The sequence below is a fragment of the Manduca sexta genome, chromosome 19 (genome assembly GCF_014839805.1).
Source record: "Manduca sexta isolate Smith_Timp_Sample1 chromosome 19, JHU_Msex_v1.0, whole genome shotgun sequence".
Taxonomy (NCBI): Eukaryota; Metazoa; Arthropoda; class Insecta; order Lepidoptera; family Sphingidae; genus Manduca; species Manduca sexta.
Genome location: NC_051133.1, coordinates 9,316,735 through 9,331,446, shown reverse-complemented (window position 1 = coordinate 9,331,446; position 14,712 = coordinate 9,316,735). Strand labels below are relative to the sequence as shown.

At 39.4% G+C, this 14,712-nt stretch overlaps 1 protein-coding gene and 1 pseudogene across 1 annotated transcript; both read right to left on the bottom strand.

The window, feature by feature from the left end:
- Window positions 1-2,106: 2,106 nt before the first annotated feature.
- On the bottom strand, window positions 2,107-8,555 carry LOC119189809 (cuticle protein LPCP-23-like). Its single transcript, XM_037440435.1, has 3 exons — window positions 8,471-8,555; window positions 7,498-8,127; window positions 2,107-2,768 (listed from the first exon to the last, which is right to left on the bottom strand). Exons 1-3 carry the CDS (start codon window positions 8,480-8,482, stop codon window positions 2,181-2,183), a joined length of 1,230 nt encoding a protein of 409 aa, XP_037296332.1. The 5' UTR covers window positions 8,483-8,555; the 3' UTR covers window positions 2,107-2,180.
- Window positions 8,556-12,538: 3,983 nt separating this feature from the next.
- On the bottom strand, window positions 12,539-13,674 carry LOC119189810 (annotated as a pseudogene).
- Between the last annotated feature and the right edge of the window lie 1,038 nt (window positions 13,675-14,712).

Below are 14,712 nucleotides of genomic sequence, written 5' to 3'. Positions count from 1 at the left end.
AACACGTTAAGGCAGACAGATGCAGCGGGGGACTTTGTTATATTATTTAGAACTTTTTTAAGTGAAACAATCCCGTCATACATCATTGTTGCATAACTTTAACCGTTTACGCAGCGCAGGCAACGGAAGCTCTCAAAACTCATAATTTTCCCCGTTTTTGCAACATGTTTCATTACTGCTCCGCTCCTATTGGTCATAGCATGATGGTATATAGCCTATAGCACTCCAGGAACAAAGGGCTATCCAACACAAAAAGATTTTTTCAGTTCAAACCGGTAGTTCTTGAGATTAGCCATTACTGCTCCGCTCCTATTAGTGATAGCGTGATGATATATAGCTTATAGCGATCCACAAATAAAGGGCTATCCAACACAAAACGAATTTTTCAGTTGAAACCGGTAGTTCCTGAGATTAGCCATTACTGCTCCGCTCCTATTGGTCATAGCGTGATGATATATAACTTTGAGCACTCCACAAACAAAGGACTATTCAACACAAAAATATTTTTCAGTTCGAATCGGTAGTTCCTGAGATTAGCCAATACTGCTCCGCTCCTATTGAATATAGCGTGATGATATATAGCCTATAGCTCTCCACGAACAAAGGGCTATCCAACGCAAAAAGAACTTTTCAGTTTGGACCAGTAGTTCCTGAGATTAGCCATTACTGCCCCGCTCCTATTGGGTATAGCGTGATGATATATATCCTATAGCACTCCACGAACAAAGGGCTATCCAACGCAAAAAGAATTTTTCAGTTTGGACCGGTAGTTCCTGAGATTAGCCATTACTGCCCCGCTCCTTTTGGGTATAGCGTGATGATATATAGCCTATAGCACTCCACGAACAAAGGGCTATCCAACGCAAAAAGAATTTTTCAGTTTGGACCGGTAGTTCCTGAGATTAGCCATTACTGCCCCGCTCCTATTGGGTATAGCGTGATGATATATAGCCTATAGCACTCCACGAACAAAGGGCTATCCAACGTAAAAAGAATTTTTCGGTTTGGACCGGTAGTTCCTGAGATTAGCGCGTTCAAACAAACAAACAAACAAACAAACAAACTCTTCAGCTTTATATAATAGTATAGATACATATGTACAACAAAAAAAAAAAAAATACTTTATTTATCACGTAGGCGAACAAAGTTGCACTTATGATACGTCAAAACAAAGAATAAGAATAATTATTATTTCTAAACAACTATTAAAATCACTTATATAACTATGGAGATTTTAAATTAGGGATAAAGTTTATACAAAAGACTAGGTACAAACCGAAGTAACCAGCTCGGGCTGGCAAGTAGGGGGAAAATAGAAGGGTAACGCGTCGCGATCCTCACCGGTGAGGACATGAGCCCTAGCCTAGCTAACCTACCAGCCTTTCACTAGCTACCTAAGTGATGACTACCCGAAGAAGAAAGGCAGAAAGAAACTCCGGGCTTTCTTTTTGTCATCAATTGTTCAGTACTTCTTTTGTATTTTTTCCAAGTCTTTCTTGTACATAGTCACAATAGTTATATAAGCTAATGCACGCACATCACCGTTAACATGGGATAAGATGAAATCCAATCGACTAAACCTGGAGCGGCATAAAATAAAATTAGCGATAGCAAATAAAAGAGAACATAGATTCATACTTAAATAACGGCGTACAGCGTGCATTCGCCTACATTTACAATCATAGTTTTCAATCATGAGAAAAGAAAAAAAAATAGTGATATTGAACAGGCAAACACAACATGATCGGGTGGTCGTCTTTCAAAAATTACATTTCATTAAGATATGATATGATATACGTACAACGTACTTTTATATATGTATTTTCGATTGCTCTCTTTTGACTCGATGTATCACTGACAGAATAGTTATGACCTATATTTTGTTTTTTAACTACAACTGCTAAAAATCTATTAGGTAAACTACCTTGTAAAAGTGACTTGTAATAAGTACATTAAGTTTACAATGTATAAAGAATAATGAACTCTCAATTGATATAATTATAATCTGACTTCATTTATACGTAACTTAAAAACTTAAACTTCAGTGATGAAAAACTTTCAAATGGGTGTAATAAATAGGGTCAACATACAATTGAAAACATGGAATATTTACGTAAATGTTCTTTATTTTATTGGTCTATTTACAACATTAAATATGTATTCGTATACGTGGATTCAGTCTACCAACCGTGCGCGGCACCGTGACCGCCGTAGGCAACGTGAGCTACAGCGGGAGCGGCGGAGTACGCCACAGATGTCTTCAGGACAGGGGCGGCAGCAGCGTAACTAGCGTAGGCAGGGGCGGCGTATGCGGCGATCGCGGGAGCAGCGTAGCTCTTAGCAATGACGGGACCAGCGGCGTAGGTGGCGACAGCGGGAGCGGCGTAAGAAGCTACTGCGGGCGCGGAGTACGCGGCGTACGCAGGTGCCCCGTGAGAGGTGCGGCTTGAGTAGGACGACACGGAGGAAACGGCGGGGGCAGCGTAAGATGCCACAGCAGGAGCGGCGTAAGAGGCTATGGCAGGTGCTGCGTAAGACGCTACGGCAGGAGCGGCGTAATGCGCTACAGCAGGAGCGGCATAAGACGCTACGGCAGGAGCAGCATATGATGCTACAGCGGGAGCAGCATAGGCAGCCACAGCAGGGGCGGCGATGGCCTTGGCGACGACGGGAGCAGCGGCGTATGTGGCGACGGGGCTGGCGTGAGCGGTGTGGGTCGAGTAAGAGGAGACCGATGACACGGCGGGGGCGGCGATGGCGTGGCTGGTGTAGGCCAAAGGAGCAGCTCCCAACAAACCACCCGCATGGGCGATACCCACGGCGCACAGAGCGACGATCAACTGCAAATTCACAATTAAAATAATTAATACACTACACCACAATTATATTTTATGGACAAGAAAAGTATATAAGTGACATTTTGAAGTAACAATTTAAGGCGCTTGTATAAATTCCTGGATTGTAATCGGTTCAACTACTAGGTAAGGCCCATAGAAACCCATTCGCACTGAACTTATTACGTCAGACAGTCCAATATTTTAGTACAGTAATAAACACCATAACACACCTTGGCGTACATGTTTAGGCTGTTGATGTTGGCAACTGAATAATTTCGTCAAGGAGTGCTTCGGTATTTATACCACTGGACCGAGTCTATGTTGATCAATCCACTTTCATTGTCAAGTGAATTGAACTTTATTTAGTCTGGCGTTCCTTCCTACTGCACATATTTTAGTTTATGTAAATCGAACATAATTACAGGCCATAGCTTATCGTAAAATATTAAGGGCCTATTTCTTCACGTCAGACTAAGATTTTTTTTTATTAAACAAAATCAAATTGAAAAGTCAGATTATAATCAATTTGTGTGCACCCAAAAATGTTAAATTTAATACGAACTTTTACTCTCTAATGTGTTAATTGTGGTTTAACGTGTACCTAATCATTGCGAAACAGGCCCTAAGACTTGTTAATAGCGACTACATTAAATTAATCTAGAAATGAATGAATTAGACTTGTATATTTTTCCTTGGCATCTACTGGGAGGAACACGTTTCGTTTCCTGCAACAAATTGATACTGGTAGCACTATAAATTCCAATGGTTTAAGGTTTGGCAGATAAACTACTAATTTTGTTTATTATTGCACATTATATTGCACTACTTTATTTAATGAAGGTGTCTTTAAATGAAATAAAAACAGGATTCATATTTATAGCGATAATTTATAATTATGGGGTGATAATATAATGTATATAGTCATTCTTATTTACTTTAAAAAAAAGATGATAAAAATATCATAATCTTTGTTGATCAATCACTAGTTTCTTTTTCAAGGGATTTCCTAAACAATGTAAGTAGGATGTGATTTAGGCACTATGGTTCATAAATACCAATTACGACATAAATAATACAATAGGTTATTAAATGACTTCAAAAAGGTGATTACCAATTTGGCTGAATATATTTTTTTCATTCAATTTGTTTAATATGAAATATATCGTATCTAATTTAGAAACAGTAAAACCAATATTTACTTGATGAAACCTTTTTCGGAAACAAAAGTCTTTCAAAGTTCCATCGCAATGTGTATTTCAATCGTCAAGCAACATGGGGCACTATTCTGTTCCAGTTCGAAAGATTTTAGCGAGTGTCATTAACTGGCTTTTTGTTAACATCTTATATCTCACGGTAAAGAATGCAACGTAATGCCGCGCATTGCTATGTATTATTTGTGCTATCTATTGTTTGTGTGTGTGTTATGTATTATTTGTGTTCGATTGATCCATGTATATCTTTTATAAATAAAAACAATCAAGTTCTACGTGGTGCGATCACGAGAGTGGTTTGCTCAAGTCAATATTCGAGGAAAAAAGTTGTTTTTCAGATTCCGTACTTCAAATAGGAACCTTTATAGCATCACTTTATTGTCCGTCTGTCCGTCTTTCAAGATCTTTTTTGAGATACGCATTATAATTTATATTAGTACGCATCATATCTCGAAGGAATCAAGTTAAAATTTATATCAAATACTCGGGTCTTTCTGCTGTAAAAAAAAATCAAACCTGAAGTCAACGCGATCAAAAGATACGACCGTTACCTAATGTCGCATATTTTGCGATTTCACAAGAGAATCATACCGTATTGGGTATTTCTCAGTAATATTTTAAGTTACATGTAAAGGAGAAATCTTAAAACCGTGTATATGTAACATTAATAACAAAAATAAGTAAATTTGTACGGCACCCTCGTTGCGCGAGTCCAAATCGCACTTCGGTTATTCTTAATCTTAATAATTATGTACATGCTTTCAAATTTTAACTGTTATACCATGTCAAAGAAATTTTAAGAATACTTTCAACAATATAACTATAGTGTTAACGGGGATATTTTTTACATATTTTACAGATGTACCATGTTTTTTATTCAATCCCACCAGAATATTTCCTATAGTTATAACGGAATTACTTTACTAAGCCCATATTTATTCTTATACAGCTGCCAACCTGCATAAACAAATCGCTCAATTGAAAGAGTTATGCTATCCCACAATATACCATCTGCTAATATTTCAGATGTCAAAGTTTTATATCTATGTCACATCCATACCAGACCGGTATCATTGTTATATAATACTCTTACTAAAGTTGGCGATTTACCGCCACTTTAATAAAAGATCCCAATCGAATTTTCGATCTGTCTTAAAAATGAACCAATCAGAATAAAGTATTTTTGACATACCTACAAATGAGTTATATTGATTGGTTAATTCTCGGAATCGGATTGGAGATTGAGATTAAGATCGCTAGTTCAAAACTGCTGTTAGCAATATTTTGAAAAAAAAAATCCGTAACAGTACGTCTAATCCTCTCTGTACTCATTAGAACTGTTCTCTTTTATATGTATGAAATCGATTTGCGTGTTTAAAAAAACAAAACCAACCAAACACAAATCACGCTTTTATCCGAGCAGAAAGGCCCAATAGTACTTTTCTCGACCCGGCTTTCGAAGCCGGTACCTCAGATCGAGTTTGTACCTACCGTGCACACAACACAACTACGCAACCGATCCAGCTATGTAATTAAAACTTTCTTTATTCGGATGAATCCTAAGCAGAGGCGGCTTAACCTATAGTGCAGGGTGTGCGCTGCACACGGGCGCAGTGTGTTAGGGGTCGCCGATTGCCGCTCGCGACACTTTTTTTTTTCTGGAACGCAACTACCTTCACTGCATATTTAAAACCCAAGATAGATGTACAGGTCAACCGTCTGGGTACGGGGATGATATTACGCGTAGCAGACAGATTCACCGCTCGATCGACGACCATGATCTTCGTTTTTGACCTGAAGGCAGTGTCATCGGCGTAATGGAGATTTGATATACGTGTACCACCCACATGAAATGAATAAAAACAACCCAAATACTTTTCAATTATTTAAGATTGCACTCGCCATATTACAACCGCAGAATAAATATTGGTTGTCGTACGGTACGTTCTTTTAAATGCAAGCAACAATTTAATTGACAGATTTGGGTAGGTTGCTCTGTCGCCATTTACATATTGCTTCCCGATATGATTAAATATGAAACTATAACTGTAAGCACCTATTCTATTTTGACCGCGCGTCTCCTAGGGGCGCCAAGGAATTAATTGCGCACGGGCGGCACATGGGCTAAATACGCCTGTGATCCTAAGACGAGCAAACCGCTCTTCGCATGGTAAGCACTGCCTATAAATAGTGACAATACAAACCAAAAGTTTAAATAACACTAAAGGTTATGCGCTAATCGAACGCCACGCCGAAAACAAGAACAAACTTTATTCACCTCTTAACCTACCCACATTATATTTACATTTTACAAACACACTACTACTTTGCACAACACTGCACGTCACCCCGAGATATGTAATGACGAGTCATTGTGTTTTTTCAGAAGATCAATTTTTCCCTTTTTTTACATCAATATAGAAACCATAATCTAGAATAAGGTTCGAGCAACCTTTTAAATTGGATTTTTCGTTTTAGTGATCTCGAAGGGTGACCAAAAATGAGTAATCATCATGAAATACTTACACGTAAAAGAAGTCGTCATGTGTATGGCAACCGATCCCTCGAGGGTTTCACTACAAACCCAGGTACATATAAAATATTTTGTTACTTTGTCAGCCGGCTTGATGATAAATATTGCGAGCGATAAGTCGCTCTTCTTGATCCAACTACTATCACAATTATTTAACAGTAACGCCGCGCCCTTTCTATTTCCGAAGTGTAAATTCAAATAATATAATTTTATTTTGTTAGTGTGGATAACCATCATACGAGTCACAAAAAAGCTGCCTATAGTGAGGCGCTTTTAAACACCGCATCCCAAGGTTAACTAGTATATCCCGTAAGCTAGACCGGCTTAGGTGACTATTGAGAGACTAAAATTGTATCCAAAACGAGATCTAAGCCAGTGTTCTCAGTGATAACTCTCACAGTTTATCTGCGTGATAATTATAAATAAGGTAATTACTTTAAATTAAGGTGATAAGGTAATTAAAACATTGAATAGATAAAAATATATCATTTATTCATTTGGTCTAGTTACAATATTAACTATAACATCTATTCAGTCTACCAACCGTAAGTGGCACCGTGACCGCTGTATGAAATATGAGATACAGCGGGAGCAGCAGAGTACGCCACAGCTGACTTCAGGACGCGGCAGCGGCGTATGAGGTGTAGGCAGGGGCGGCGTATGCCTTAGCTACCAAAGGAGCGGCAGCGTATGTGGAGTAGGCGGGGGCAGCGTAACTCTTGGCGAAGATGGGGCCGGCAGCATAGCTTGTGATGGCTGGTGTAGCATAGCTCTTAGCGATGACGGGAGCAGCGGCATAGGAAGAGATGACTGGAGCAGCATAGCTCTTGGCGTAGATAGGACCGGCAGCGTATGTAGAGATGGCTGGGGTAGCGTAGCTCTTGGCGTAGAGAGAACCAGCGGCGTAACCAGAAATTGCAGGAGCGGCGTAGCTCTTAGCGATCACTGGGCCAGCAGAGTAGGCGGCGACCGCGGGAGCGGAGTATGCAGCATACGCGGGAGAGCCGTGAGCGGTATGGGTGGAGTAGGATGATACGGACGACACGGCAGGCGCGATGGTCTTAGCAACGACGGGGGCAGCAGCGTAAGTCGCCACGGCGGGAGCGGCGTAGGTTTTAGCCACAATGGGGGCAGAGTAGGCAGCGACGGCGGGAGCAGCATAAGTCTTGGCTACAACTGGAGCGGAGTAGGCGGCATATGCAGGAGCGCCGTGAGCGGTGTGGGAGGAGTAAGACGACACAGAGCTCACGGCGGGAGCTATGGTCTTGGCTACGACGGGGGCAGCAGCGTAGGTCGCCACAGCGGGGGCAGCGTAAGACGCTACGGCGGGAGCAGCATAAGATGCTACTGCGGGCGCCGCGTAGTGGGCTACAGCGGGACCAGCCGCGTATGTAGCGATGGGGCTGGCGTGAGCGGTGTGCGTCGAGTAGGAGGACACAGACGACACGGCGGGGGCGGCGATGGCGTGGCTGGTGTAGGCCAAAGGAGCAGCTCCCAACAAACCACCCGCATGGGCGATACCCACGGCGCACAGAGCGATGATCAACTGTAAATTTTCAATAGAAATAATAAATACACATCAGTAGAACAAAATTAATGAAGTAATAAAGATTTGATGCGAGTATTCATGTCAACAATGCAAAAGCTCTACTCTTGATAAGCGATACTAATTACTGTAGATCAACTTGTCACTTTTTTGACACTTTTTGCGATACATAATTAAAAAGTCATAAACAAAATGCTGACAAGATTAATTACTGATTACAAATATTTAATTATATTAAGGCACATAATTATTGAACTCCACGGCAATCCTTCGCACTGAAGTTATAACTTTAAACTGACATCCTTATGTTGTAATAGAGTAATGAGGTAACTTCATAACACACCTTGGCGTACATGTTTGTGCTGTTGATGTTGGCAACTGAATAATTTCGTCGAGGAGGCTTCGGTATTTATACCACTGGACCGACTCTATGTTGATCAATCCACTTTCATTGTCAAGTGAATTGAACTTTATTTACAGTGTCGTTCCTTCCAATTATACTTTAGGAATTTATTATGAGCTAAATTATTGTAAATTGTAACGAAATTAACATATTTTGCTAATTTATTCATATTTTTCATTATTTTTTCTTAAAGCCTATCTCCAACCATTAATCACTCTCTGTGTAAACTCGTCAATATAATTTTGGAAGGGCTGTAATACAACCATATTACGTTTTTTAATATATTATGGACTAAGGTACTTCGCAATCCAGTAAACAACTAAAACTTTATAAAATAATTGCAACAAGCCGATTTTTGTACATTATAGAAATTGAATAAAAGCTAATATGGGGGTCTTTACTAGAGCAGCAAAAGCCAAGACGGCAGTTTTTATAATTTTTGTCCGTCTATATGTGTGCACATTCATCATGCAAAATGACTGCTTGAAATTGAATACAGTTTTTTTTTCATTTACCTAAGAAGAACAAAAAACAGTAACATATTAAAAAAGTAAAGAATGAAATTACACAAGTACTAAACTAAAATGAACACTACTGTTCACAGTTTAATAATATTTTGACCGATGTATTGGAAGAAGTCTAAATTAAAATATAGGCATCATTTTATCTCCAAAAATTCTAAAGGGGGATTTTTATCCCGGAAAAACCTTTTAATGCAGGCAGACCCGCCGGAAAAATCCTGTAAATAATATAATGTATCTTGTAACCACCCACCAGCGAATTATACCCACTGTCTATGATGAAATATTAACTTGCCCGCCAATTAACAAGATTTAAGAAAATTATAATATTTATTGCTTTGCCTCGACTCGTACCAGTGGAAGGGACTGTATTTATATTTCCTGTATTTGAATGTTATTTGCAGGTAGTTCATTTATAGGACTTCCGATTTTAAACGAAATTCTATTGGAAATGAAATTTATCTGGGAATCTTCCTAGGAAGCCATTTGTTTAAAATTCAAACAAGGCGATATATATCGTTTAATAATCAGTGTCTAAATTGATCTCCAGGTAAGGTATAATTATTTTGTCATATATTTCTTCTGTAAAATAATTTGTGAGACAACAAACACTCTTTAAATTGATCTCAAGTATTATTAGTAAGGAAGGACCTTAAAATCATGAATTAAAACATGCGTATAAACAAAATCCTTTTATAGACAACTTACATAAATGCAATCGATTTACTTGACGTATTTTTATCTTGTAGCCTTTTTAAAATTATAGTATTTAATCTTAAACATATAAGAAGTAGTTAACAGAAAGTAGTTTGCTACAAAAACATTACGGCATTGGGACAAATATTGAAGGCTTATCATACAGCATCCGTATCTGTATTTTAACCCCGCAAGATTAATAAGTAGGTAGTCAATATGAAAATGATAAACTAATCAGGGCTTTAAAATATGGCTTTAAGTTTAAACCAAATCCCCTTCATTCACTATCAACGTTATTGTTTTTTTTAATAATTAGCCTGGTATTATTACATTTTCCCATTATAATGTATTTAGTATTTTTGTACCTTGTTATAAATGTGTGTGTGTGCGTCCTAGTATATTGTGCGAATAAAATTTTCTTTCTTTCTAGTAAACTTGGACATGTCATCCGAGAGCATCAATATCTAAAATAATAGCGCATATTACATAAAATACTTTTTGAGAAAAAGAGTTACCTGAAAACAGTTACAATTATTTTAGTTTAGTAAGTAGTTTAATTGTTGATTTTTTAAATCTGAACTTTAAACCGCTCTACTGAAAAATTGGCAAATTGTCGCTTAGATATGATTGCCCATCAAGCCCAAATTGTAGCCAGCATATTTACGTGGCATTACAAGATTTAACATCTAAATCTCATGGCGACGAATGCAATGGAGTAATGATGAATGCAATGCAAAGGAGTTCTTCTACAGTCTTTGTGATGATTTTGTATTGTTCGTTACTGTTTATAGGCGGTCGAATCGATTACCATCAGGCTAGCGACATGCTGGACTCGTCATTCAGTTGTTAGAAACTAAGGACCGAGTAATGCTATTTATGAAGAATATTATTAGTAGGCTACTGTATTATAGACGTAACTGCCATGACACCAATCATAGTAATCACTTATATGTAACGCTGGCCTTTTCATGACGGCCAAAGATGCCAAAATCAAGTAGAAGTTGGCCTTGGTATTAAATGGTGAGAAACAAAAGGATTAATTAAAGTAAAAGTTGTCGGAATGGAAGCAAACGATGTCGTAATCGGAAATAATGACCTTTCTTCTCTTTTCTTGGTTTCAGAAGTTCAGTGGTTGTCCTTGAGTTAAAAATTTTCATAATTACCATTAATGACGTAATAATAAGTTCTTATTTTCACAGCCTGTCTCAAGTTTCAAGTAAGTTTTATTTGGCAACTAGCTTTTGCTCGCGGCTCCGTCCGCGCTATAAACATTTCCGGTATCTAGTTTTCCGAAATTAAAGTCCGTTACATATTTACTCGAGATAGAAAGTCTAGCCTAATCCCTTCCAGGATCTCATCCTATCTCCACACCAAATTTCATCGAGATCAGTTGAGTAGTTTTTTAGTCTATCCCTTACAGACAGTCAGACAGATACGGCGGGGGACTATGTTTTATAATATATTTTATAGAACTTTTTAAACGGAACAATTCCGCCATACATAATTGTTGCGTAACTTTTACCGTTTAAACAGCGCACGCAACGGAAGCTTTCAAAAGAAATATTTTTTCCTCGTTTCGGCACCATTTAACTAATACTCTGCGCCTTATGGCCATAGCGTGATGTTATATGGTTTATATATAGCCTTCATCGATAAATGGGATATTAAACTTAAAAAGAATTTAACAATTCGAACCAATAGTTCCTGATACTATAAATAGACCCATAAATATCTATAATAATGAACTTAACCGAACTGATTCGAACCCAGGACCTCAACGCGGTAGTTCAACGCATACCGTGTACGCGTTACAACTGCGCCAAACATATCTATGGTATGATAGCACCATACTATAAATACAAGCCCAGAACAGCCTCAGTCTTAATTACTCTTGATGCTGTATTCCCGGACTGCATTTTACATATAGAAACAGGTCTCTACCCATTCTTGGAAATTAAAGAATATAAGTGCGACATGCTTTAGAAAACTTATCGATAGGAACTATATTATTTATAGTTTGAGTTTATATCCGTAATTTTGAATGTAAGGTTATGTTGTTACCTTCTCAATGTGTAAGACTTGTGTTTTATATTTCAATATCGCTAGACGAACAATTGAAAAAATCACAATAGAAACGAAACATGAGTATCATAACATTTAAGACAGTTTCTGCCAATTTAGTAACAATAGGCAGTGCTATCATGTACCAACAGAGGCTTAATAAATACCCTTTTTTTAATCAACTTCCCAGACTCCTTGCTTCTTCTTAAGTAATAATTAAATATACTCATGTACCTTGACTTATCATAAATGCAACTACGTTCGCCTACGTGAAGAATAAAGCGTTTTATTTTATTTATTTCTTCATAACAGCAATAATCTTGATACCTATGTACTTAATTAGGTTTGTAAAACATAACGGAAACACACGGAGAATGTAGGAATTATTTAAAAGGCCTGACAATTCAAAACTCAAATCTTAAGTCTCTGTTTCATTTCCCCTAACCGGGAACATCCACAGGACTTCTATAGAATTTTGGTAGTTTCCGACGAAAAAAGAGGGGTGTTATAACTTTAATGTGTTTATCTGTATGTCACACAGACATACAGATACACATCTGTATGTATCTCGAAACGAAAGGAGCGATTTTGATACCGTTTTTTTCATATCGGATAACTCGTAGGTAGGTGCATGGTAATAATTTATCAACGATTTTATAATAAGTATAAGCACAACTTTATAACGAAATGCGGGATACTAAAACATTAAAACATAAAATAGTTATGGCATTTTATTTCATTGGTCTATTTACAATATAATTTAAACTTTGATTCAGTTTACCAACCATAGGCGGCACCGTGACCGCTGTAGGAAATGTGAGACACGGCGGGAGCGGCAGAGTACGCCACAGCTGATTTCAGGACGGGCGCGGCGGCGGCGTATGTGGCGTACGCAGGGGCAGCGTATGCCTTAGTTACTAGAGAGCGGCAGCGTATGTGGAGTAGGCGGGTGCAGCATAGCTCTTGGCGACGATGGGGCCAGCAGAGTAGGAAGAGATGATTGGTGCAGAGTAGCTCTTAGCGATGACGGGGCCAGCGGCGTAGGAAGAGATGACTGGTGCTGCGTAGCTCTTGGCGTAAACGGGACCAGCAGCGTAGGCAGCGACGGCCGGAGCAGCGTACGCGCCACCGTGGGCGGTGTGGGTGGAGTAAGAAGATACGGAGGTAACAGCAGGTGCGATGGCCTTAGCGACGACTGGTGCAGCGGCGTAGGTCGCGATGGCAGGAGCAGCGTAGCTCTTAGCCACAATGGGGGCAGAGTAGGCGGCGACGGCGGGACAGCGTAGGCCTTAGCCACAACGGGAGCGGAGTAGGCGGCGAACGCGGGAGATCCGTGAGCGGTGTGAGTAGAGTAGGACGATACGGAGGACACGGCGGGAGCGATGGTCTTGGCTACGACTGGGGCAGCAGCGTAGCTCGCCACGGCGGGAGCAGCGTAAGATGCTACGGCAGGAGCGGCGTAATGAGCTACGGCGGGAGCGGCGTAGGTAGCCACAGCCGGGGCGGCGATGGCGTGGCTGCTGTAGGCCAAGTGAGCACCTCCCAACAGGCCACCCGCTTGGGCGATACCCACAGCGCACAAAGCGACGATCAGCTGCAAATATATAACAAACAAAATAAGTTCACAGGACTTGAAAAATAATATGAATTGAAGAATTTGAAGGATTTGAATTGAATCCCTAATTATTCAACACGAGATTTATCATTTCTACAAAGTTTTTCATTACTCTTAGATAAAATTATCCATTAGAAACCAAGTTATTGCGAGAGCGTTCGCTGGTTTAGTACAATAATAAACACCATAACACACCTTGGCGTACATGTTTATGCTGTTGATGTTGGCAACTGAATAATTTCGACAAGGAGTGCCCCCGTTTTATACTACTAGACCGCGTCCACATTGTCCAATTCACTTTCATTGTCAAGGCGAGCGAGCGTACTGAGCAAGTAACATAGCCTACGGGTACATGAGCCTCTGACTCAGAGATAGCCTTTCGATTTCATTTGTTATGTTTCTACTCACAGAAGCACAGGGCGGGCGCTGTAGCCTTGGAATGAATCTGTACAATGCGTCCTCGTTTAAAATCAAATACTCTCGCATGAATTTCACACGGTTTAAAGACATAAATATTTGATTGATTCAAAAGGCAATCTTGCCTTTGCAAGTATTTACAAGGTAAGCTTGTATGATAAACCATAGATTAGTCATAAATCGTTCGAGTGTGAAAATGAAGGCGGCCTAGAATAGTTCCGTTTAGTGATGAATTACGGGATTGGATTTAATTAGCACTCACGGTGGCTTCCGTTTTGTATAGCGGAAGGGTCTGCAGACGTAAGCAATTATAACATTCTATAGACTTTTTAGCCATTTTGAAATTTCTTTACCAGTTTATTTTATATTCACCTGCTGACAGTAACCAAAGGAGGATTCGTTGTTATGAAATGTTGGGCTATACATATATAAATCATGAGGTATGTAGGTTTCCGATAAAACGCAGGATAATTGATAAACATTACACCTCTAACTGCAAAGTCACCGAGTTGTGTGCCTTGGGTTTGAATCTGCGAATATTCGTCACGGCAGACCGTTCTTTTTCCAACTAAACTAGCGTGCACTTCATAACTATAATTAATCACGTTGATCTAATGGATGGAAGTGGGTCGCTAGCTGCATAGGCTGAGCTTGATGCATCATACAGTGAGATTAGCTAGGGCTCCGATGACGCCGATAGGACTCTACATAGCTACTCACATTTATAAAATCCACCTAACCTGCTTGTGAAAAAGTTTGCATTTTTAGAAGTTTGATTATATGTTAAAAATAAAAGCATATTCGACGCATTAGGGACTGCTGCGGGTTCTTCTGTGGTGCCGCTTACTAACTTCTATCTCCAACTGTGGGGA

Coding starts and splice junctions, on each gene's coding strand:
- LOC119189809 (XM_037440435.1), bottom strand. Junction 2,769..7,497: donor AGAGCTACGCCGCTCCTGCA/ATTTCTGGTTAC, acceptor CCTTTGGCCTAC/ACCAGCCACGCCATCGCCGC.